The sequence below is a fragment of the Oncorhynchus mykiss genome, chromosome 25 (genome assembly GCF_013265735.2).
Source record: "Oncorhynchus mykiss isolate Arlee chromosome 25, USDA_OmykA_1.1, whole genome shotgun sequence".
NCBI lineage: Eukaryota > Metazoa > Chordata > Actinopteri > Salmoniformes > Salmonidae > Oncorhynchus > Oncorhynchus mykiss.
In genome coordinates, this window is record NC_048589.1 from 29,859,648 (window position 1) to 29,886,359 (window position 26,712).

A 26,712-nucleotide genomic window follows, 5' to 3' on the forward strand; every position below is an offset into this window, starting at 1 on the left:
GCAGATTCTACCGGAAATCAACGTTGTGACTCTTCCCATTTCCGAATGTTTTGGTTCGGTTTGAAATTTACCCCCCAAAGACGAAGGGCGACGAGGGAAATTTAAAATCATGGAAAACCAAAGAAACTAGATTAAGTCCATATAAATCGAGTAAAAGTAAGATGCACGTTTTCATTCAATGTGTATAGTAGATAACTAGATTTTAGCTATGCACTTCTGCAACAGACTTTATTAATTAGCTAGCTACTTAGCAAGCCAATGTGTTAACATATCATTCATTGGCTTGTATTTTTGGAAAGCACTATAATTCACCGCTAAAGCTATCTAAATATCGAGAACGTCATTACACGAATGCGTAGATCTCGTTGCTACTTATATGATACAGATAACGACTATGAGGAAGACTTTTGGAAAAAAATATGCATCTAAGCTGAAGCTATTTCTAAATGCGCACGCATACCCATAGCTCTGGTTCACCGCTCTGGCACGTTTCCCCCCAGTTTTGTTTCGTAACTCACCAACGTGAAGATATTGCTAGAGTAATTTCAAACTTTTCTCTGTCCACTAAAACGACTTGGGCATTTTATCAGCTGATGAGCCATCTTTGGCTGTATGGAACTGAAACCTGCAATTCGGGACGTTCCCACATGTGGGCACCCCCCCCCCCCCCCCCTCCCAAAAAAAAAAAAATCGAGTATCCCATTGGTTCCTTCATGAACCACACCCCTCGAACATCCCTTTTGTTCCTGCATGACCCCCCCTCATGCTTGTGTGAAACTTTTGGATGTGGGTCAAAAGGGAAATACAAGTATTCTCTTTGAGTCTGCTGTGTACCGGTGTCGTCCTTAGGACTAGTTTGCTAAACTAGCACACTGGGTCCTTCGCTCCCGCCAGCTGAGCACTTGCTCTCGTCATCGTTAACAGAATTGCGGGATAACTGCCCGACAGGCGGGGCGGTTATCCAGACAGAAAATATTTACACCAGAAACAATCTAATATCACACAGTCAAAACTCGCCGTCGTTTAGTTAAGTTCACGATTCTGCGATTCTCACTGCGTCCACCCCTCTTTGGAGTTTATCGTTGGTTGGCATCCAACGTTATGGTGCGTTACTGGATCTAGGTTACTGGACCTATAAAAGGAGGGGTTGAACGCCCAGAATTGCGGGTTGCAGTTACACCCTTCTCGCTGCATGCTCATCCGACATGTGCATGGACCAGAGCTAACATACCCGGAGAGTGGGTCCTGGCCCACCTGCATAAAGTAAACAATGGAGCCAATGTATTCCCAGACAGTTTCACATGCAAATAGCTATGATTGTCTGTAGTGCCCAAGGTATGACATTCCATGCAACAGTAAGGTATTTGAGGTGCGCTCAATTCAGCTTGTAGTTTGCACTTTTGGGACTATTCCATTAGTTCCATTCTACAAGGCAAACTAGCTTAAGTTAAGCACAGCTCCAGTATTTGACATGTATCAGACAGTCTGGTATCTTGAAAGTTTGCTGATACAGCTATGACATTTATTTTTCAGGCAATTTTTATGTGAAGAATCAAGTTCCTCTTACTATTAAAAATGAAGAGGAGGATTCGGAGATCCGAGCAGGAATACTTAGACCGTGAGTAATCAGTATGAAGGCCACTATGTTGTTGTAGTATAACATTTTATCACTTTTTTTTAAAACACTTTGACTTTGATGACAATGGTGAGCACACACATGATCAAACCACCCTACCCAAAAGTTAAGGTACTTGTTTATTTACATTGAACTTGAAATGTCTTCTTTCTATTTTAAGGTTGTGCACTTTGTAAATGCAGTGAGAATTGTCCAGACAAATATGGCGAGAAGATCACACTTAAGTCACAGGAACTCACTGTGCACTACTTTTGCCTGGTAAGAGAGAGAGAGAGAGAGTGTGTGTGTGTGTTAGAATTACTCATTGTTCATGAATTATGGCCTAGCTCAAACCAAAATATCTTGTCATTGTGGAATACTATTACTCAAACAGTAATAGTTTTTGTTTTATCATTCAGTTGCTTACTGAAGGGACCTTAAATGTACAGAATGTTTACAATGTCAGATGAAAGGTGGCAACTTAAATTCCCTGGTTTTCCAGAAATCTTGTTTAGAGGACTCTGGATTTTCTGCTTATTCCCTCCTGATTCCGGTAGTCCTCCAACCGGGATTTTCGGAAAACCAGGGAATTTATTGAAAGTTCCTGGGATTTTGCAATCCTATTCAGAGGTTTTTATATTCCAGCTGATGTCAAGCGGCGTGTATCAGCGTGGAGAGGAAAACGAAGGGATCTATGGCTTCTTGGTGGATGATATTAAACAGGAGGTTCGCAGATCCTCCAGACTAGTAAGTCAGTGTGTTCATTCATATTGAGGGCGTATTTATTTATCCTACTTTCATTATAGGCAAGGTACCATTTAGCCCTTGATTATGACTCAACAGTCTACCTCTGAAAATAACATATAGTTTCAAGTTGTAATGTCACATGCGCATGTGCAGTGAAATGCCTTTCTTGCAAGCTCAAAACCCAACAATGCAATAGTCAATAACATTGTAATACAACAAATAACATAAGTTAGATCAAAAACACAAGAACTAGAAATGAGAAGAATATGAGAAAGTAAGTAAGAATACTATAAATAGGGGCAGTCAGTTCCAGTACCAAATCTACAATGTGCAGGGATACTGGAGTGATAGCTGTAGATCAGGGTTCCCCAACTGGCGGCCTGCATTTGATTTTATTTGGCCCAAGTTTTCTGAGCAAGACAATTATTATGTTTTAGGCAAATATACAGTACCAGTCAAAAGTTTGGACACAACTACTCATTCAAGGTTTTTTCTTTATTTGTACTATTTTCTACATTGTAGAATCATAGTGAAGACATCAAAACTATGAAATAACAAAGGTAGGGGTGGTATACAGAAGATAACCCATAAAAGACAGAGTCCATATTATTGCAAGAACAGCTCAAATAAGCAAAAATAAATTACAATCCCATCATTACTTTACGACATGAAGGTCAGGCAATCCGGAAAATGTCAAGAACTTTGAAAGTTTCTTCAAGTGTAATATTCTCTGTTTCACGGAAACATGGCTCTCTCGGGATATGTTGTCAGAATCGGTTCAGCCACCGGGCTTCTCCATGCCTACAGAGATAAACACCTCTCTGGGAAGAGGAAGGACGGGGGTGTATGCTTTATGATTAACGACTCATGGTGTAATCATAACATACAGGAACTCACGTCCTGCTCACCCAACCTAGAATTCCTTACAATGAAATGCTGGCCATTTTACCTACCAAGAGAAATCTTGTCAGTTATAGTCACAGCTGTGTATATTCCCCCTCAAGCGAACACCAAGACGGCCCTCAAGGAAATTCACTGGACTCTATGTAAACTGTAAACCATATACCCGGAGGCTGCATTTATTGTAGCTGGGGATTTTAATAAAGCAAATTTGTGAACAAGGCTACCTAAATTCTATCAGTATATTGATTGCATGACTCGCAGGGCTAATACTCTCGATCACTATTACTCTAACTTCCGCGATGCATATAAAGCCCTCCCTTCGGCAAATCCGACCACGATGCCATCTTGTTTGTTCCGTCTTATAGGCAGAAACTCAAACAGGATGTACCAGTGACGAGAACCATTCAACGCTGGTCTGACCAATCGGAAGCCACGCTTCAAGATAGTTTTGATCACGCGGACTGGAATGTGTTCCGGTCAGCCTCAGAGAACAACATTGTCTTATACGCTGACTCTGTGAGTGTGTTTATTAAGAAGTGCATTGGAGATGTTGACTATTAAAACCTACCCAAACCAGAAACTGAAGCTGAATGGCGGCGTTCACGCAAACTGAAAGCGCGATCCACAGCATTTAACCATGGAAAGAGGTCTGGAAATATGGCTACATTTAAACAGTGTAGTTATTCCCTCTGCAAGGCAATCAAACAACCGAAATGCTGGTACAGGGACAAGGTGGACACAAGACGTATGTGGCAGGGTTTACAGGAAATCACGGACGTCAAAAATAGCCACGTCACTGACACTGACATCATGCTTCCAGACAAACTAAACACGTTATTTGTCCACTTTGAGGATAATACAGTGTCACTGTCGCGACTTGCTAACAAAGATTGCGGCCCCCCCTCGTTCCTGGGTCTCAACCCCTCCCTGTGCAACTGGGTTCTGGACTGTCTGATGGCCGCCCCCAGGTGGTGAAGATGGAAAAAACGTCTCCACTTCGCTGACCCTTAACACTGGGGCCCCACAAGAGTGTGTGCTCAGCCCTCTCCTGTACTCCCTGTTCACCCATGACTGTGTCGCCATGCAAGTCTCCAACTCAATAATCAAGTTTGCAGATGACACAATAGTAGTGGGCCTGATTACCAACAACGACGAGACAGCCTACAAGGAGGAGGTGAGGGCACTCGGAGTGTGGTGTCAGGAAAACAGCCTCTCACTCAACGTCAACAAACAAAGGAGATGATCGTGGACTGCAGAGGGAGCACCCCCTATCCACATTGAAGGGACAGCAGTGGAGAAGGTGGAAAGTTCCTGGGCGTACACATCACAGACAAACTGAAATGGTCCACCCACACAGACAGTGTGGTGAAGAAGGCGTAATAGCGCCTCTTCAACCTCAGGAGGCTGAGGAAATTTGTCTTGTCACCTAAAACTCGGACAAACTTTTACAGATGCACAATCGATAGCATCGCGTCGGGCTGTATCACAGCCTGGTACAGCAACTGGACAGCCCTCAACTGCAAGGCTCCCCAGAAGGTGGTGCGGTCTGCACAACACATCAACGGTGGCAAACTACCTGCCCTCCATGACACCTACAGCAACCGATGTCACTGGAAGGCCAAAAAGATCAAGGACAATAACCACCCAAGCCACTGCCTGTTCACACCGCTATCATCTAGAAGGCGAGGTCAGTACAGATGCATCAAAGCTGGGACCGAGAGACTGAAAAACAGCTTCTATCTCAAGGACATCTGCTAAACAGCCATCACCAACTCAGAGAGGCTGCTGCCTACATTGAGACCCAATCACTGGACACTTTAAATTGATCACTAGTCACTTTAAACAATGCCACTTTAATATTGTTTACATATCTTACATTACTCATATCATATGTATATACTGTATTTTATACCCTCTACTGCACCATGCCCATGCGCTTGGCCATCGCTCAACCAAATATTTATATGTACATTTTCTCATTCATTCCTTTAGATTTGTGTGTGTTAGGTACTTGTTGGGGAATTGTTAGATTACTTGTTAGATATTCCTGCACTGTCGGAACTAGAAGCACAAGCATTTCACTACACTCGCATTAACATCTGCTAGCCATGTGTATGTGACCAATGAAATTTGATTTGATTTGAAGTGCAGTGGCAAAAACCATCAAGCGCTATGATGAAACTGGCTCTCATGAGGACCACCACAGGAAAGGAAGACCCAAAGGTACCTCTGCTGCAGAGGATACGTTCATAAGAGTTAACTGCACCTCAGATTGCAGCCTAATTAAAAGTTGCACAGAGTTCAAGTAACAGACACATCTCAACATCAACTGTTCAGAGGAGACTGTGAATCAGGTCTTCATGGTTGAATTACTGCAAAGAAACCACTACTAAAGGACACCAATAAGAAGAAGAGACTTGTTTGGGCCAAAAAATACGAGCAATGGGTGTCGTCGTCGGATGAGGAATAATCGGACCAAAGCGCAGCGTGGTAAGTGTTCATGACTTTTATTTAAACTGAACACTATAACAAAGAGCGTAAACGAAACCGAAACAGTCCTGTAAGGTGCAGAAAACACTAAACAGAAAATAACTACCCACAACACAATGGAGGGAAAAAGCTACCTAAGTATGGTTCCCAATCAGAGACAACGATAGTCAGCTGTCCCTGATTGAGAACCATCCTTAGAAAACATAGAAATACAAAACATAGGAAAATAACATAGAATGCCCACCCAAAATCACACCCTGACCAAACCAAAATAGAGACATAAAAAGCTCTCTAAGGTCAGGGCGTGACAGACGCAGAGTAGGTGAATGGATGATCCCGAGTGGCGCAGCGGTCTAAGGCACTGCATCTCAGTATAAGCGGCGTCACTACAGTCCCTCGTTTGATTCCAGGCTGTATCACATCTGGCCGTGATTGGGAGTCCCATAGGCCGGTGCATAATTGGCCCAGCGTCGTCCAGGGTTTGGCTGCGGTAGGCTGTCATTGTAAATAAGAATTTGTTCTTAACTGACTCGCCTAGTTAAATAAAGGTTACTTTTTTTATCGAAGCATGTGTTTTTCCCACCGTGAAGCATGGAGGTGTGGGGGTGCTTTGCTGGTGACATTGTCAGTGATTTAGTTAGAATTCAAGGCACACTTAACCAGCATGGCTACCACAGAATTCTGCAGCGATACGCCATCCCATCTGGTTTGTGCTTAGTGGGACTATCATTTGTTTTTTAACAAGACAATGACCCAACACACCTACAGGCTGTGTAAGGGCTATTTGACCAAGATGGAGAGTGATGGTGTGCTGCATCAGATGACCTGGCCTCCACAATCACCCAACCTTAAACCAATTGAGATGGCTTGGGATGAGTTAGACCGCAGAGTGAAGGAAAAGCAGCCAACAAGTACTCAGCATATGTGGGAACTCCTTCAAGACTGTTGGAAAAGCATTCCTGGTGAAGCTGGTTGAGAGAATGCCAAGCGTGTGCAAAGCTGTCATAAAGGCAAAGGGTGGCTACTTTGAAGAATATAAAATATATTTTGTTTTGTTCAACAGTTTTTTGATTACTACATGATTCCTTATGTGTTATTTCATAGTTATGACGTCTTCACTATTATTCTAAAATGTAGAAAATTGTCAAAAAAAAATAAAACCCTTGAATATGTAGGTGTGTCCAAACCTTTGGCTGGTATTGTATTGTATCTGTTTGGGCTTCTTGTGGTACATTTTTAGTCTACAAATTGATTGTAATTATATTCCGGCCCTCTGACCATCCGCTCAAGAAAAAAAACGGCCAGCGACTGAATCTAGTTGATGATCCCTGATGTAGATACGCTACATGACCAAAGGTATGTGGACACATCTCATTCCAAAATCATAGGAATTAATATGTAGTTGGTCCCCCATTTTCTGCTATAACAGCCTACACTCTTCTGTGAAGGCTTTCCACTAGATGTTGGAACATTGCTGCGGGGACTTGCTTCCATTTAGCCATTTGTGAGGTATGGCACTGATGTTGGGCGATTAGGCCTGGCTCACAGTTCTAGTTCATCCCAAAGGTGTTTGATGGAGTTGAAGTCAGGGCTCTGTGCAGGCCAGTCAAGTTCTTCCACACCGATCTTGACCAAATCCATTCCTGTATGGACCTGATTTGTGCACTGGGGCAGTGCCATGCTGAAACAGGAAAGGGCCTTCCCCAAACTGTTGCCACAAAGTTGGAAGCACAGAATCGTCTAGAATGTCATTGGACTGTATGCTGTGGTGTTACGATTTCCCTTCTCTGGTCTAAGGGGCCTAGCCCGAACCATGAAAAACGTCCCCAGACCATTTTTCCTTCTCCACCAAACTTTACAGTTGGCACTATGCATTCGGGCAGGTAACGTTCTCTTGGCATGTGCGGCTACTTGACCATGGAAACCCATTTCATAAAGCTCCCGACTAACAGTTTTTGTGCTGAGTTTGCTTCCAGAGGTAGTTTGGAACTCGGTAGTGAGTGTTGCAACCGAGGACAGACAGTTTTTATGCGCTTCAGCACTCAGCAGTCCCGTTCTGTGTGCTTGTGTGGCCTATGACTTTGCGGTTAAGCTGTTTTTTCTCCTAGACGTTTCAACTTCACAATAACAGCACTTACAGTTGACTGGGGCAGCTCTAGTAGGGCAGAAATTTGACGAACTGACCTTTTGGAAAGGTGGCATCCTGTGACGGTGCCACGTTGAAAGTCACTGATATCTTCAGTAAGGTCCTTCTACTGTCAATGTTTGTCTATAGAGATTGCATTTCTGTGTGCTCGATTTTATACACCTGCCAGCAACGGGTGTGGTTGAAATAACCAAATCCACTAATTTGAAGACGTGTTCACATACTTTTGTATATACATTGCCTTCGGAAAGTATTCATTCCCCTTGACTTTTTCCACATTTTGTTACCTTACAGCCTTTTTCTAAGTTGTTTTCCTCATCAATCTACACACAATACCTGATAATGACAAAGAATAAACAGGTTTTTAGAAATTTTTGCTAATTTATATTTATTTTTTTACTGAAATATCACATTTGCATAAGTGTTCAGACCCTTTATTCAGAACTTTGTTGAAGCACCTTTGGCAGCGATTACAGCCTCGAGTCTTCTTGGGTATGACGCTACAAGCTTGGTACACCTGCATTTGGGAAGTTTCTCCCATTCTTCTCTGCAGATCTTATCAAGCTCTGTCAGGTTGGATGGGGAGCATTGCTGCACAGCTATTTCCAGGTCTCTCCAGAGATGTTAGATCGGGTTGCAGTCCTGACTCTGGCTGGGCAACTCAAGAACATTTAGAGACTTGTCCCGAAGCCACTCCTTCGTTATCTTGGCTGTGGGCTTAGGGTCGTTGTCCTGTTGGAATGTGAACCTTCGCCCCAGACTGAGGTTGTGAGTGCTCTGGAGCAGGGTTTCATGTAGGATCTCTCTGTACTTTTCTCTGTTCATCTTTGCCTTGATCCTGACTAGTCTCCCAGTCCCTGCCGCTGGAACACATCCCCACAGCATGATGCTGCCACCACCATGCTTCACCGTAGGGATGGTGCCAGGTTTCCTCCAGATGTGATGTTTGGCATTGAGGCCAAAGAGTTCAATCTAGGTTTCGTCAGACCAGAGAATCTTATTTCTCATGGTCTGAGAGTCTTTAGGTGCCTTTTGGCAAACTCCAAGTGGGCTGTCATGTGCCTTTTACTGAAGAGTGGCTTCCGTCCAACCACTACCACAAAGGCCTGATTGGTGGAATGTTGCAGAGATGGTTGTCCTTCTGTAAGGTTCTCCCATCTCCACAGAGGAACTCTGGAGCTCTGTCAGAGTGACCATCGGGTTCTTGGTCACCTTCCTGCCCTCAGTTTGGCTGGGCGGCCAGCTCTAGGAAGAGTCTTGGTTGTCCCAAACTTCTTGCTGCAGACATTTTTTTGTACCCTTCCCCAGATCTGTCTCGACACAATCCTGTCTTGGAGCTCTACGGACTATTCCTTCGACCTCATGGCTTGGTTTTTGAACTGACATGCACTTGTCATATGTGGGACCTTATATAGACAGGTGTGTGCCTTTCCAAATTATGTCAAATCAATTCAATTTACCACATGTGTATCAAGTTGTATAAACATCAAGGATGATCAATGATGCACCTGAGCTCAATTTAGAGTCGCATAGCAAAGGGTCTGAATACTTATGTAAATAAGGTATTTCTGTGGAAAAAGTCAAGGGGTATGAATACTTTTTGACGGCACTGTATGATGTATGCATATAGGTAAGGTGACTAGGCATCAGGATACAGTGGCTTGCGAAAGTATTCAACCCCTTGGTATTTTTCCTATTTTGTTGCCTTACAACCTGGAATTAAAATGGATTTTGGGGGGGGTTTGAATAATTTGAAGATGCAAAAACGTTTTTATTTTGAAACAAACAAGAAATAAGACACACAAAAAACAGACCTTGAGCATGCATAAATACCCCCCATAGTCAATACTTTGTATTTGTAGCCACCTTTTGCAGCAATTACAGCTGCAAGTCTCTTGGGGTATGTCTCTATAAGCTTGGCACATCTAGCCACAGGGATTTTTGGCCATTCTTCAAGGCAAAACTGCTCCAGCTCCTTCAAGTTGGATGGGTTCTGCTGGTGTACAGCAATCTTTACAAGTCACACCACAGATTCTCAATTGGATTGAGGTCTGGGCTTTGACTAAGCCATTCAAAGACATGTAAATGTTTCCCCTTAAACCACTTGAGTGTTGCTTTAGCATTATGCTTAGGGTCATTGTCCTGATTGAATGTGAACCTCTGTCCCAGTCTCAAATCTCTGGAAGACTGAACGGGTTTCCCTCAATAATTTTCCTGTATTTAGCGCCATCCATCATTGCTTCAGTTCTGACCAGTTTCCCAGTCCCTGCCAATGAAAAGGTGGTGGACCCCTTGCTTAGTGGTGTTGCAGACTCTGGGGCCTTTCAGAACAAGTGTAAATATTCTGAGATCATGTGACACTTAGGTTGCACACAGGTGGACTTTATTTAACTAATTATGTGACTTCTGAAGGTAATTGGTTGCACCAGATCTTATTTAGGGGCTTCATAGCAAAGGGGGGAATACATATGCACGTACCACTTCAGTTTTTGAATTTTTTGAAACAAGCTATTTTTTTCATTTCACTTCACCAATTTTGACTATTTTGTGTATGTCCATTACATGAAATCCAAATAAAAATCTATTTAAATTGCAGGTTGTAATGCAACAAAATAGGAAAAATGCCAAGGGGGATGAATACTTTTGCAAGGCACTGTATATGATAAACAAAGTTGCAGCAGCATATTTAATTATTGTATGTGAGGCTAGAGTCAGTATAAATGTATGTGCATATTATGTGTTTGTGAGCAAATGATGGAGTGAATCTTTGTGTGTTTTGGGGTGTCAGTGTGCGTGAGTGTACAGTGCCTTGCGAAAGTATTCGGCCCCCTTGAACTTTGCGACCTTTTGCCACATTTCAGGCTTCAAACATAAAGATATAAAACTGTATCTTTTTGTGAAGAATCAACAACAAGTGGGACACAATCATGAAGTGGAACGACATTTATTAGATATTTCAAACTTTTTTAACAAATCAAAAACTGAAAAATTGGGCGTGCAAAATTATTCAGCCCCCTTAACACCGGACGGTGTGTTCAGGGTGATGAGCTGTGTTGCTTTTACGCCAAACATAACGTTTTGAATTGTTGCCAAAAAGTTAAATTTTGGTTTCATCTGACCAGAGCACCTTCTTCCACATGTTTGGTGTGTCTCCCAGGTGGCTTGTGGCAAACTTTAAACAACACTTTTTATGGATATCTTTAAGAAATGGCTTTCTTCTTGCCACTCTTCCATAAAGGCCAGATTTGTGCAATATACAACTGATTGTTGTCCTATGGACAGAGTCTCCCACCTCAGCTGTAGATCTCTGCAGTTCATCCAGAGTGATCATGGGCCTCTTGGCTGCATCTCTGATCAGTCTTCTCCTTGTATGAGCTGAAAGTTTAGAGGGACGGCCAGGTCTTGGTAGATTTGCAGTGCTCTGATACTCCTTCCATTTCAATATTATCACTTGCACAGTGCTCCTTGGGATGTTTAAAGCTTGGGAAATGTTTTTGTATCCAAATCCGGCTTTAAACTTCTTCACAACAGTATCTCGGACCTGCCTGGTGTGTTCCTTGTTCTTCATGATGCTCTCTGCGCTTTTAAGGGACCTCTGAGACTATCACAGTGCAGGTGCATTTATACGGAGACTTGATTACACACAGGTGGATTGTATTTATCATCATTAGTCATTTAGGTCAACATTGGATCATTCAGAGATCCTCACTGAACTTCTGGAAAGAGTTTGCTGCACTGAAAGAAAAGGGGCTGAATAATTTTGCACGCCCAATTTTTCAGTTTTTGATTTGTTAAAAAAGTTTGAAATATCCAATAAATGTCGTTCCACTTCATGATTGTGTCCCACTTGTTGATTCTTCACAAAAAAATACAGTTATATATCTTTATGTTTGAAGCCTGAAATGTGGCAAAGGGTCGCAAAGTTCAAGGGGGCCGAATACTTTCGCAAGGCACTGTATATGGCCCTTTGAGTGTGCGCAGAGACAGTGATAGAAGCTGTTCAGGAGCCTGTTGGTGTCAGCTGTATGACTTTTTGAGGATTTGAGGGCCCATGCCAAACCTGAGGGGGAAGAGTCGTTGTCATGCCTTCTTCATGACTGTGTGTGTGGACCTTTTTAAGTCCTTAGTGATTTGGACAACGAGGAACTTGAAGCTCTTGACCTGCTCCACTGCAGCCCCATCGATGTGGTCCACAATAAGCTCCTTGGTCTTACTGACATTAAGGGAGAGGCTGTTGTTCTCGCACCACACTGACAGGTCACTGGTCTACCACTGTCGTGTTGTCAGCAAGCTTAATGATGGTGTTGGTATCATGTGTGGACACGCAGTTGTTGGTGAACAGGGAGTACAAGAGGGGACTAAGTACACACCCCTGTGGGTGATGAGTTTGGAGTGGACAATGGTGTTGAACGCTGAGGTGTAGTCAATTAACAGCATTTTCAGATAGGTATTCCTCTTATTTAGGTGGGTGAGGGCAGTGTGGAGTGCAATTGAGATTGCGTCGTCTGTGGATCTGTTGGGGCGGTATGTAAATTGGAGTGGGTCTAGGGTGTCTGGGATGATGGAGTTGATGTGTGGCATAACCAGCCTCTCAAAGCACTTCATGATTACAGATGTGAGTGCTACAGGGCAGTACTGTAACGTTAGGCTCCTTTAAGAGTACAGGGCTAGGTACCATTCAACCTCTTCAGCTCAGCAGGCACTTTGAGTGATGCTTGTCACCATGGAAATATAGTATAAGGCATGCACAATATGTTCTATTTAATTCTGTGCTTGCCATGGCCAACATGGCCTCGGCTGTTTCGGTAGAGGAGAGTTTACGCAGTGGCTTGACACCAGGTAGAGGTCAGGAGCTTGATCACTCACCAAGCAGAAACTTTTCGTCTAAGGCTGATAGGCTCACTCAGCACCAACAGTAGTGCCGTCCATACAAGTTATTTAGTATGATGTATGGTTGTATTAGGGTTACCCTAATCCTAGAGTATTTGTCCACTCCAAGACTAAGCAGCACTTTTATTACAAAACGCATACAGTACATATTTTAGATGTTGCCTTCAATCGTTTCTGATTGCTTGGATTCTTGTTCAAAAACATAATTATCATGTCCTAAATGTACTTTTTTGCTTTCTGTGTACCCTGTGTTTAGAAATGTGCAGTCTGCAAGAAGAATGGTGCTTCAGTTGGGTGCTACGTCAAAAGCTGCCAGAAAAAGGTCCATTTTCCATGTGGCAAACAACACCAATTCATCTTTCAATTCACAGATTTATTTCCGTAAGTGACGATGATTATATATCACCAGTATGTATTAGAGCTGGGGCATAATCCGAAAATTATCAACACCGACATTGCCTTCCTCTTACCGAAGCATTTTGCTTTGTAGATTGTTCTAAAAAACATTATTTGGTCAACAGTAATAGCCTATGCATTATGTTGATTCCTGCTATGAAAGTGTGTACCTATCCCGGTTTCGCTGTCGACTGCTGACTCTCACTCCCTTTCCGCACTGTGCACTCCTGAGGGGGGAGAGATGCATTCTGAGAAGCCCAAGCATATGATCGTTGCTTAAAATTGAATTGCGGGAGAAATGCTGTTTTCAAAGCAACTAATGTTGTTCTAGTAACAGAGGAGAGACAACTTTCTGTGACTATATACTCTATTTCTCAGCTCTTAATATTGAGTTCAGGACAACACCACGACAACCAGAGTAGGCCGTAGTATGGTTTTGATACGACCGCGGAGCTGAGCGAGCCATTTGCAGCGAATAGGCCTACATAACTAGCCTAGGAATAGTGCTGGAAAGTACTGATTTACTGATAGATCAATAAATTAGCCTACATGGCTATTTAGCGACAATCTCATATTTAGATTTAGCAATCTAGCTGTCTTTGAGTTGCCATTTCCTCAGTTGGTGAATAATATAGTCTATAGGCCAACATATACAGAGATGTCGGCAAATTCTCTGAAGAGCCTAACATAAATGTGATCATTCTGGATCCTATTTTGACAGGCTGCATATCAAAATATCAATCATGCATTCCCTGGATATGTTCGATGAAATAGCTTTCTGTTTGAATAGTAGGCTCCCATCTCAGGTGTCTAACTTGGCACTGAAAAACCCCTATCTAGAGCCTTGCCACTAATGGAAAGTTATTGCTATCTAGTAAAATAGTTACATTTATTACGATATTACTTTTGATCCATATTGCCCAGCTCTAGTATGTGTTGTGTCTAGAGATTCTAAACCTAATAGACAGCAGCCATGGCAAACGCAGTAACAGGGGATAATTAGGCTCAGCTCTTGTTTTAGAGATTACAAATATATAATTCATTCAAAAACAGTCAATTCATATTCGCCTTCATCAGAATGAAATTACAGCTGTGCCTATTTTCTCCCTGTGAACTTTATTTTTGTTTTTAATTTAATCTTTAACTAGGCAAGTCAGTTAAGAAAAAAATATGATTTACAATGACGGTCTAACAAAAGGCCCCCTTGCGGCAACGAGTGCAGGGATAAAAAAAATGCAATAAAAATATAGGACAAAACACACATCATGACGAGAGAGACACCACAACACTGCATCAAGAGAGACCTAAGACAACAACATAGCATGGCAGCAACTCATGACAACACAGCATGGTAGCAACACAACTTGACAACAACATGGTAGCAACACAGCATGGCGGCAGCACAACGTGGTAGCAGCACAAAACATGGCACACACATTATTGGGCACAGACAAAGGGCAAGAAGATAGAGACAACAACACATCACGCGAAGCAGCCACATCTGTCATTAACAGTGTCCATGATTGAGTCTTTGGCTACGCCTCTACTTTTAGTTGGTTGAAGTACTCTTATCTCTCGGAAACATTAACAACAAGCCATGCTTTATACCATGGTGCGTCTCTGATTGTATTCCCCCAGGTCCTACTGTAAGGATCACAGTCCCACCCAGTCCTTGCCAGTGTCGGCTTGTGTCAGTGAGCCTATGTCCTGCTCAGTGTGTCTGGACCCCATAGAGCCTGTCCTCTCCTACTCCATTCTCAAGTGTCCTGCCTGCCATGGCAGCTGGTTTCACAGAGACTGTGTGCAGGTAGCTACATCCCATGATTTTTCATACTACATAAAAGGTGTTGTAACAGTTCCTTGCAATGTGCTACAATGTGCATAACCCTTATTTATTCCCTCTATATGGCATTACATTTGCATATATGGGCTTTGTGAAGCATCTATGATGGCCGTATAAAGAGTTTATGAAGGCTTGTAAGTGACTACATGCATTCTCTTATTTATTTCCTATGTATTCCTCCAGAACCAGGCTCATAGTGCTGGCATGTTCTTCTTCAGATGCACTCTGTGCAACAACAAGGACATGTTCCAGCAGGAGATGCTCCAGATGGGAGTCCACATACCTGAGAGGTATTATTTACCTTACAGAACATTCTGCCCTAAACCTTTTTAATTGTCTACTGTACTGTGTGGTCCAGGCTCTACTGTATGTATGGTCCATGTTCTACTGTATGAATGGTCCAGGCTCTACTGTATGTATGGTCCAGGCTCTACTATGTATGGTCCAGGCTCTACTGTATACATGGTCCAGGCTCTACTGTATACATGGTCCAGGCTCTACTGTATACATGGTCCAGGCTCTACTGTATGTATGGTCCAGGCTCTACTGTATGTATGGTCCAGGCTCTACTGTATGTATGGTCCAGGCTCTACTGTATACATGGTCCAGGCTCTACTGTATGTATGGTCCAGGCTCTACTGTATGTATGGTCCAGGCTCTACTGTATGTATGGTCCAGGCTCTACTGTATGTGTGGTCCAGGCTCTACTGTATGTATGGTCCAGGCTCTACTGTATGTATGGTCCAGGCTCTACTGTATACATGGTCCAGGCTCTACTGTATGTATGGTCCAGGCTCTACTGTATGTATGGTCCAGGCTCTACTGTATGTATGGTCCAGGCTCTACTGTATACATGGTCCAGGCTCTACTGTATACATGGTCCAGGCTCTACTGTATACATGGTCCAGGCTCTACTGTATACATGGTCCAGGCTCTACTGTATGTATGACCCAGGCTCTACTGTATGTATGGTCCAGGCTCTACTGTATGTATGGTCCAGGCTCTACTGTATGTATGGTCCAGGCTCTACTGTATGTATGGTCCAGGCTCTACTGTATGTATGGTCCATGCTCTACTGTATGCATGGTCCAGGCTCTACTGTATGTATGGTCCAGGCTCTACTGTATGTATGGCCCAGGCTCCACTGTATGTATGGTCCTGGCTCTACTGTATGTGTGGCCCAGGCTCTACTGTATGCATGGTCCAGGCTCTACTGTATTGTGTTTATGGTCCAGGCTCTACTGTATGCATGGTCCAGGCTCTACTGTATTGTGTTTATGGCCCAGGCTCTACTGTATGTATGGTCCAGGCTCTACTGTATGTATGGCCCAGGCTCTACTGTATGTATGGCCCAGGCTCTACTGTATGTATGGCCCAGGCTCTACTGTATGTATGGCCCAGGCTCTACTGTATGTATGGCCCAGGCTCTACTGTATGTATGGCCCAGGCTCTACTGTATGTATGGTCCAGGCACTACTGTATGTATGGCCCAGGCTCTACTGTATGTATGGTCCAGGCTCTACTGTATGTGTGGTCCAGGCTCTACTGTATGTGTGGTCCAGGCTCTACTGTATGTATGGTCCAGGCTCTGCTGTATGTATGGTCCAGGCTCTGCTGTATGTATGGTCCAGGCTCTACTGTATGTATGGTCCAGGCTCTACTGTATGTATAGTCCAGGCTCTACTGTATGTATGGTCCAGGCTCTACTGTATGTATGGTCCAGGCTCTACTGTATACATGGTCCAGGCTCTACTGTATACATGGTCCAGGCTCTACTGTATACATGGTCCATGCTCTACTGTATACATGGTCCAGGCTCTACTGTATACATGGTCCAGGCTCTACTGTATGTATGGCCCAGGCTCTACTGTATGTATGGTCCAGGCTCTACTGTATGTATGGCCCAGGCTCTACTGTATGTATGGTCCAGGCTCTGCTGTATGTATGGTCCAGGCTCTGCTGTATGTATGGTCCAGGCTCTACTGTATGTATGGTCCAGGCTCTACTGTATGTATAGTCCAGGCTCTACTGTATGTATGGTCCAGGCTCTACTGTATACATGGTCCAGGCTCTACTGTATACATGGTCCAGGCTCTACTGTATACATGGTCCAGGCTCTACTGTATGTATGGTCCAGGCTCTACTGTATGTATGGCCCAGGCTCTACTGTATGTATGGCCCAGGCTCTACTGTATGTATGGCCCAGGCTCTACTGTATGTATGGCCCAGGCTCTACTGTATGTATGGCCCAGGCTCTACTGTATGTATGGTCCAGGCTCTACTGTATGTATGGCCCAGGCTCTACTGTATGTATGGTCCAGGCTCTACTGTATGTATGGTCCAGGCTCTACTGTATGTGTGGTCCAGGCTCTACTGTATGTATGGTCCAGGCTCTGCTGTATGTATGGTCCAGGCTCTGCTGTATGTATGGTCCAGGCTCTACTGTATGTATGGTCCAGGCTCTACTGTATGTATAGTCCAGGCTCTACTGTATGTATGGTCCAGGCTCTACTGTATACATGGTCCAGGCTCTACTGTATACATGGTCCAGGCTCTACTGTATACATGGTCCATGCTCTACTGTATGCATGGCCCAGGCTCTACTGTATTGTGTTTATGGTCCAGGCTCTACTGTATGCATGGTCCAGGCTCTACTGTATTGTGTTTATAATCCAGGCTCTACTGTATGTATGGTCCAGGCTCTACTGTATGTATGGTCCAGGCTCTACTGTATGTATGGCCCAGGCTCTACTGTATGTATGGCCCAGGCTCTACTGTATGTATGGCCCAGGCTCTACTGTATGTATGGCCCAGGCTCTACTGTATGTATGGCCCAGGCTCTACTGTATGTATGGTCCAGGCTCTACTGTATGTATGGCCCAGGCTCTACTGTATGTATGGTCCAGGCTCTACTGTATGTGTGGTCAAGGCTCTACTGTATGTGTGGTCCAGGCTCTACTGTATGTATGGTCCAGGCTCTGCTGTATGTATGGTCCAGGCTCTGCTGTATGTATGGTCCAGGCTCTACTGTATGTATGGTCCAGGCTCTACTGTATGCGTGGTCCAGGCTCTACTGTATGTATGGTCCAGGCTCTACTGTATACATGGTCCAGGCTCTACTGTATACATGGTCCAGGCTCTACTGTATACATGGTCCATGCTCTACTGTATGCATGGTCCAGGCTCTAATGTATGCATGGCCCAGGCTCTACTGTATGTATGGTCCAGGCTCTACTGTATGTGTGGTCCAGGCTCGACTGTATGTGTGGTCCAGGCTCTACTGTATGTATGGTCCAGGCTCTACTGTATACATGGCCCAGGCTCTACTGTATACATGGTCCAGGCTCTACTGTATGTATGGTCCAGGCTCTACTGTATGCATGGTCCAGGCTCTACTGTATGTATGGCCCAGGCTCTACTGTATGTATGGTCCAGGCTCTACTGTATGTATGGCCCAGGCTCTACTGTATGTATGGTCCAGGCTCTGCTGTATGTATGGTCCAGGCTCTGCTGTATGTATGGTCCAGGCTCTACTGTATGTATGGTCCAGGCTCTACTGTATGTATAGTCCAGGCTCTACTGTATGTATGGTCCAGGCTCTACTGTATACATGGTCCAGGCTCTACTGTATACATGGTCCAGGCTCTACTGTATACATGGTCCAGGCTCTACTGTATGTATGGTCCAGGCTCTACTGTATGTATGGCCCAGGCTCTACTGTATGTATGGCCCAGGCTCTACTGTATGTATGGTCCAGGCTCTACTGTATGTATGGCCCAGGCTCTACTGTATGTATGGTCCAGGCTCTACTGTATGTATGGTCCAGGCTCTACTGTATGTGTGGTCCAGGCTCTACTGTATGTATGGTCCAGGCTCTGCTGTATGTATGGTCCAGGCTCTGCTGTATGTATGGTCCAGGCTCTACTGTATGTATGGTCCAGGCTCTACTGTATGTATAGTCCAGGCTCTACTGTATGTATGGTCCAGGCTCTACTGTATACATGGTCCAGGCTCTACTGTATACATGGTCCAGGCTCTACTGTATACATGGTCCATGCTCTACTGTATGCATGGCCCAGGCTCTACTGTATTGTGTTTATGGTCCAGGCTCTACTGTATGCATGGTCCAGGCTCTACTGTATTGTGTTTATAATCCAGGCTCTACTGTATGTATGGTCCAGGCTCTACTGTATGTATGGTCCAGGCTCTACTGTATGTATGGCCCAGGCTCTACTGTATGTATGGCCCAGGCTCTACTGTATGTATGGCCCAGGCTCTACTGTATGTATGGCCCAGGCTCTACTGTATGTATGGCCCAGGCTCTACTGTATGTATGGTCCAGGCTCTACTGTATGTATGGCCCAGGCTCTACTGTATGTATGGTCCAGGCTCTACTGTATGTGTGGTCAAGGCTCTACTGTATGTGTGGTCCAGGCTCTACTGTATGTATGGTCCAGGCTCTGCTGTATGTATGGTCCAGGCTCTGCTGTATGTATGGTCCAGGCTCTACTGTATGTATGGTCCAGGCTCTACTGTATGCGTGGTCCAGGCTCTACTGTATGTATGGTCCAGGCTCTACTGTATACATGGTCCAGGCTCTACTGTATACATGGTCCAGGCTCTACTGTATACATGGTCCATGCTCTACTGTATGCATGGTCCAGGCTCTAATGTATGCATGGCCCAGGCTCTACTGTATGTATGGTCCAGGCTCTACTGTATGTGTGGTCCAGGCTCGACTGTATGTGTGGTCCAGGCTCTACTGTATGTATGGTCCAGGCTCTACTGTATACATGGCCCAGGCTCTACTGTATACATGGTCCAGGCTCTACTGTATGTATGGTCCAGGCTCTACTGTATGCATGGTCCAGGCTTTACTGTATACATGGTCCAGGCTCTACTGTATGCATGGTCCAGGCTCTACTGTATGCATGGTCCAGGCTCTACTGTATGTATGGTCCAGGCTCTACTGTATGCATGGTCCAGGCTCTACTGTATGCATGGTCCAGGCTCTACTGTATGTATGGTCCAGGCTCTACTGTATACATGGTCCAGGCTCTACTGTATGCATGGTCCAGGCTCTACTGTATGCATGGTCCAGGCTCTACTGTATGTATGGTCCAGGCTCTACTGTATGCATGGTCCATGCTCTACTCTACTGTATGCTCCATGCTCTACTGTACTGTGTGGTCCAGGCTCTACCGTACTGCATTTATGGTCCATTCTCTACTGTACGGTATGTCTTGTCCAGGCTCTACTGTACTGTATGGTCCATGCTCTACTGTACTGTATGTCTTGTCCAGGCTCTACTGTATGGTATGTATGGTCCAGGGTCTCTGATTGTGTGTACTGTGGGACGTGGTTGACATCAGTCCCAGTACACCAGAAGACGAATTTCTGATGTAACAGTTAAAGTACAAATAAAGTACTGTTGCATTAGTTTTGTGGCGTTATGAGTTTTAACTAAAGTTTTCTGTTTGTGTGCCATAGAGATGCAGCCTGGGAGCTGGAAGAAAATGCCTATGGAGAGTTATTGCAGGTGTACCAGCACTGTGATGCCAAAAAATGTCTCTCCCACAGTGGTCGGACATATTCTTCACGCACTGGGTAAGCTCTAATGTTGTGTGTGTGTGTGGCTGAAATGGTTGACGAACCAAAATGTGTTTATCTCTAAAATTAATTTGGGTCTCACTCATATGTCTTTTTGGTTTTCAGATGGTTTCAAATTCTGCGCTGTGCCCTCTGTGGCTCTAGTGGCACCCATCGAAAATGTGGTTCCCTCAAACTTGACGAGACTAACTGGGCTTGTGAGGACTGTGCAGGATCTGTGGATGGGACAGGTAGGTTATTTGCCGTACTGTGTCTGTTTTGATCTAACTGGGCAGTGAAGTTATGACCAGACCAGTTATGATTGGAATGAAGAACTGCTTTTATTGTCTTTATAAAGTCTATTCTCTCTCTGATAATCATTGTTATTTCTTGTTTAGCTTCACTCCCCAGACACACTGACTCTCCACAGCCCGGTGGGCAGAGAAGAAGCAGGACTTCTAAAAGGAGTCTCACACTGACCCCTCGCCAATCACCCATAGTCTGTAAAAGGTACAGTACATTATTGTTTAGCATTTTTTTCACACAAAAATCCTTGGCGCCTTTCAGCCAGTCTATTGATAGTGACCACACATTGCACCTGGGGGCATAGCTTCAAAACCTGACAGGCACGGCTTCAAGCCCTGACTGCGCCGCTTTCCATTCCAAGTCTCCTCTCTCCCCATCTCAATAACTTAACCATTGTATCTATCAATAAAAACTATCAAATACATTTGGAAAAATACTTCAAATTTTTTGTACTTGCCGTCACAGACCAAGTCCAAATGTTTTCTAGGGGACTTGTTTTTTGGTCTTACCTTACATGTTGTGCTAAGAACACATTGGAGATAAACATAGATTATTTAATGATTGGCAGGCCATTTTTGTTGGGAGGCTCTGCTAGAGAGATCCTACAGGAGCTTGCCAGTCAGACTTCACAGCACCAACTATCCATGCCAGTGGTGGTGAATGGAAACAAGGTCCTGGAGGCTGCCATGGAGCTAGTGAAGAGGAGTGACTTCAACCCGTCCCATGCCCTTGCAGTGAGATTCACAAGCAGCAAGCACAGTTCCAGCCCAGACACCTGCCCTGGCAACACCCGGCACTTCCTCAGGCTCCTGGTGCAGCAGCTCCAGAACACTGTCTTTGAAGGTCCGGATGGTGCCAAGACCCTGACCCTCGATGCACGAGGTAGGTCAATACCACCCCCATACAAACACTCTCCAGCTTTCAGTCATAAACTGACGCTAGCACCATCACTTGCTTGTTGCTAGAAGTTTTGGGTCATGAACTCACATTCATAGTAACATTTGGGAGTTACAGTTGAAGTCGGAAGTTTACATACACCTTAGCCAAATACATTTAAATTCAGTTTTTCACAATTCCTGACATTTAATCCTTGTAAAAATTCCCTGTCTTGGGTCAGTTAGGATCATCACTTTATTTTAAGAATGTGAAATGTCAGAATAATAGTAGAGAGAGTGATTTATTTCAGCTTTTATTTATTTCACCACATTCCCGGTGGGTCAGAAGTTTATATACACTCAATTAGTATTTGGTAGCATTGCCTATAAATGGTTTAACTTGGGTCAAACGTTTCGGGTAGCCTTCCACAAGCTTCCCACAATAAGTTGGGTGAATTTTGGCCCATTCCTCCTGACAGAGCTGGTGTAACTGAGTCAGGTTTGTAGGCCTCCTTACTCGCATGCACTTTTTTTTTTTCAGTTCTGCCCACAAATGTTCTATAGGATTGAGGTCAGGGCTTTATGATGGCCACTTCAATACCTTGACTTTGTTGTCCTTAAGCCATTTTGTCACAACTTTGGAAGTATGCTTGGGGTCATTGTCCATTTGGAAGACCCATTTGCGACCAAGCTTTAACTTCCTGACTGATGTCTTGAGATGATGCTTCAATATATCCACATACTTTTCCTCCCTCATGATGCCATGTATTTTGTGAAGTGCACAAGTCCCTCCTGCAGCAAAGCACCCCCACAACATGATGGCTGATTTCTTTTGATTTTCCCATGATGTCAAGCAAAGAGGCACTGAGTTTGAAGGTAGGCCTTGAAATACATCCACAGGTACACCTCAAATGATGTCAATTAGCCTATCAGAAGCTTCTAAAGCCATGACATCATTTTCTGGAATTTTCCAAGCTGTTTAAAGGCACAGTCAACTTACTGTATACAAACTTCTGACCCACTGGAATTGTGATACAGTGAATTTTAAGTGAAATAATCTGTCTGTAAACAATTGTTGGAAAAAAATACTTGTGTCATGCACAAAGTAGATGTCCTAACCGACTTGCCAAAACTGTAGTTTGTTATCAAGAAATTTGTGGAGTGGTTGAAAAACGAGTTTTAATGACTCCAACCTAAGTGTATATAAACTTCCGACTTCAACTGTATATTGTTATCAAATACTGGGGATGTGGTTTCGATCTGTTCTCAGCTTCTGTCAGTGCTTGACTTGGACTGAAATAGGTGCCGGTACTCATTTTGGTTGCTGTATATATTTAGGTGCAGGAGCTCCACAATACTTTGGGCTAATATTCTATAAGAGGAACAGGAGCTCAAGTAGTAGAACATTTGAGGTGCTGGTACTCAGCTCTGGGGAGCTCCTGCCCAAGTCAAGTGCTGGCTTCTCTATGTTGTCTCATTTCTATGTCCTGTTTCCCTAGCTCTGAGGGAGGACGTCTACTTTGACGTGGGGTGTCTTCTGTCCCTGAGTCTGGTCCACGGGGGACCTCCTCTGGGCTTCTTCTCCAGGGCTCTCTACCTGTGTCTGTTCAACTTCCCCAGGGATACACCTCTCACTGTGGAAGACATGGGCAGCACTGTGTTCACAGACAAAGTCAAGAAGGTACATATTTTAACATGTCTCTTTACTCTCTTAGATGCTGAATAGATTGATTTAGTTGGACCTTCTAATGTTACAAAGGCTTTAAAGGATTGGTTCACAATTTATGAACCAAATCTCAATTTTTGATGGAAATGGCGTGTTGTAGAAGGGTCCTGCTTTTGAGAAACTGTCCCCACACGCAATATACTTCCTCACTGCTCGTTCTGCAATATGAAGGCTATGGAAAAATATAAACAAGGGTTCCAAAAACACCCAAATACTTCCTTTTGGAAAGGTTATTCTCTGTGTAGCCCTGCAGAACAGCCAGTAAGGGGAGAACGCTCGAGTCAAACAAAATGGAACATAACTTTGCTAATAAATTCTGAATTACCCAATTTCATGTGTACAACATCTAAAGACCCGTATCACTATAGTGAGAGCTTTGCCGTTGCTAAAAGGACATATTTGGGTGTTTTTGGAGGCTTGTTCACATTTTTCCGTAACCCCATAATGCAGAACGAGCAATGAGGAAGTCTATTACAAGTGGGGATAGTTCCTCAAAACCAAGTAAAATTGCTAAAAAGTGTCTGGACCCTATAGCATGCCATTTACATCAAAAATAAAGATTTGGTTCAAAAATTGTTAACCAATCCTTTAACTCATACGACATCTCTTTTGGTTCAGATTCAGGAATCCAAGTCCTTGGAGGAATTGAGAGAGGCAATGGAGTCAGCTTCAGAATACCTGGAAGTGGCTGGGTGCACAAGACCAGTTGAGAGCCTTTCGGACAAAGATACACTCGTTAAAGACATTGTAAGCTTCCACCTAATAACAAGAATGCAGTTACCCGTCCAAAGGTTTGTATGTCTATGGGTATTTCCTTTAGAAAAGGGGTACCTTTTTGACTCTGTTTCACATTCAACATGTTCTATCATTGCTCAAACATATTTTAAACTGTCACTAGTATTCTACTGTAACTATGTTTGAGACATTGTAATCCTGGTTTCTGTTAAATATATTTTGTTTAACTTTGTGTTTGTAGGTTCTGTGAGGGTCTGAAAACCCTTGGTGTGTTTGACCAGGTCCAGATGTTTCCAGGAGCCTTTGTTGGTCTGTTCTGTTCCTCTCATGACAAGCTGACTGCTGACACCATGGCAGCTCTCTTCACTGTTCAGTTTTCAGACCAGGAAGAGACCGCAGGGAAGGAGACCGCTGTGGTCACCTTTTGGAGACACTACCTATTGGAGTGTGAAGGTATTTGACCTCTAATGACTCAATGATTTGAAATATTTATTTGATCATTTAAGATATACACTACTGTTCAAAAGTTTGGGGTTACTTAGAAATGTCACAGCACATTTTTTTGGAACATCAAATTGATCAGAAAGAGTGTAGATATTGTTAATGTTGTAAATTACTATTGTAGCTGGAAACAGCAGATTTTTTTATTTAATATCTACATCGGCGTACAGAGGCCCATTATCAGCAACCATCACTCCTGTGTTCCAATGGCACGTTGTGTTAGCTAATCCAAGTTTATCATTTTAAAAGGCTAATTGATCATTAGAAAACCTTTGACTGGTGTTTTGCGTGTACAATTTAATGAAACTGCCAGTTGAGGACTTGTGAGGCGTCTGTTTCTCAAACTAGACACTCTAATTTACTTGTCCTCTTGCTCAGTTGTGCACCGGGGCCTCCCACTCCTCTTTCTATTCTGGTTAGTGCCCGTTGGCGCTGTTCTGTGAAGGGAGTAGTACACAGCGTTGTACGAGATCTTCAGTTTCTTGCCAATTTCTCGCATGGAATAGCCTTCATTTCTCAGAACAGGAATAGACGGACACGTTTCAGAAGAAAGTTATTTGTTTCTGGCCATTTTGAGTCTGTAATCGAACCCACAAATGCTGATGCTCCGGATACTCATCTAGTCTAAAGAAGGACAGTTTTATTGTTTCTGTAAGCAGAACAACAGTTTTCAGTTGCGGTAACATAATTGCAAAATGTTTTTCTAAAGATCAATTAGCCTTTTAAAATGATAAACTTGGATAAGCTAACACAACGTACCATTGGAACACAGGAGTGATGGTTGCTGATAATGGGCCTCTGTACGCCGATGAAGATATTCCATTACAAAATCTGCCGTTTCCAGCTACAATAGTAATTTCCAACATTAACAATGTCTACACTGTATTTCTGATCAATTTGATGTCATTTTAATGTACAACATTTTTTACATTTTCTTTCAACAACAAAGACATTTCTAAGTGACCCCAAATTTTGAACGGTAGTGTACATATCAAGCCAAGAAGAACAAGCCGTACAGACACTTGAAGGCCGTTCAGACAGTGTACTCTACTATTACAATGATATTCAGTAAAACTAACACAATCACATGGATGTCCCCGCCTGTCTCCATATATTACCCATCATCACCAGTCTCTGTTCTCTGGTTTCAGTTGGCAGATGTGCAACGTCGCTAGAGGACGTGCTCATCTTTGCCACCTCAGCTGATGTGGTACCAGCTGTAGGGTTCAGCCCCAGCCCTACCTTATCCTTCCTCCATCCACTGGACCCGGCCGGGGCCTTCCCTGTGAGCCAGCCCAGCTCCAACCGCCTCCTGCTGCCGGTGGTACCTTCCTACCAGGCCTTCAAGAAGCACATGGAGTATGCAGTGTGCCAACTCACAGTCTTGCAGATCATTTGATCACAGACACACAGACAGTATTGATCTATATAAGCTCAACTTTAATAGACTGTCAATGAACTTGTAGGACACATTTCATTTGGATTCTGTACTTCAGTTGATATTTACTCACCTCATAGAGTTTCAGGTTTGTGTAGGGTATTTCCACCACGACAGAGATAATGCGTTTTGTATTATAGGCTTTAGCTGTTGACTTTTAGAAACTATTTTACACTAATTGAATTGTTAGAAAGAGCATTAGTTTAGGTGCTACAATTGTTTGAATGGTCTTTTCTTTGTTTGAATGATATGTTTGGTATGAAATATTTCTTTCTCTTTTGGGATTCTCTTTGACATATTTTATGTTGTACATACTGAGGTGTGTCAATGTTTTCTGTAAAGTTATGTCAATTATATGCTACATTTTCTATTTTTGTGATTGTTCTGTTGTTTTGTATGTACTGTTCAGGTTGCATGCCTTATTTGTTTTGGCTTTGTATGTATTTTCTATGTTTATTAACTTCATTCTCAAGCATTTTACTCATGCCAAATTAAACATTTGCATTTACTCT

At 43.6% G+C, this 26,712-nt stretch overlaps 1 protein-coding gene across 2 annotated transcripts; it reads left to right on the forward strand.

Moving 5' to 3' along the window:
- On the forward strand, positions 1 to 26,712 carry LOC110505766 (G2/M phase-specific E3 ubiquitin-protein ligase). 2 transcript variants are annotated; one of them, XM_021585195.2, is made up of 15 exons: positions 1 to 156; positions 1,534 to 1,618; positions 1,797 to 1,894; positions 2,261 to 2,362; positions 13,048 to 13,172; positions 14,826 to 14,994; positions 15,214 to 15,320; positions 20,521 to 20,637; positions 20,746 to 20,870; positions 21,018 to 21,129; positions 21,494 to 21,807; positions 23,300 to 23,481; positions 24,145 to 24,317; positions 24,503 to 24,714; positions 25,914 to 26,712. In XM_021585195.2, exons 2-15 carry the CDS (start codon positions 1,576 to 1,578, stop codon positions 26,159 to 26,161), a joined length of 2,127 nt encoding a protein of 708 aa, XP_021440870.1. In that variant the 5' UTR covers positions 1 to 156; positions 1,534 to 1,575; the 3' UTR covers positions 26,162 to 26,712. The 2 variants fall into 2 exon arrangements, with proteins under 2 accessions (XP_021440870.1, XP_021440871.1); XM_021585196.2 differs by lacking the exon at positions 1 to 156 and adding an exon at positions 768 to 1,335 and having other exon boundaries at positions 25,914 to 26,361.

Excerpts from the sequence above, each read along its gene's own strand:
- LOC110505766 (XM_021585195.2), top strand. The coding sequence starts at position 1,576 with ATGAAGAGGAGGATTCGGAGATCCGAGCAGGAATACTTAGACC. Across the intron at positions 13,173-14,825 it reads CAATTCACAGATTTATTTCC|GTCCTACTGTAAGGATCACA; the intron begins GTAAGTGACGAT and ends GTATTCCCCCAG. Across the intron at positions 23,482-24,144 it reads TCACAGACAAAGTCAAGAAG|ATTCAGGAATCCAAGTCCTT; the intron begins GTACATATTTTA and ends CTTTTGGTTCAG.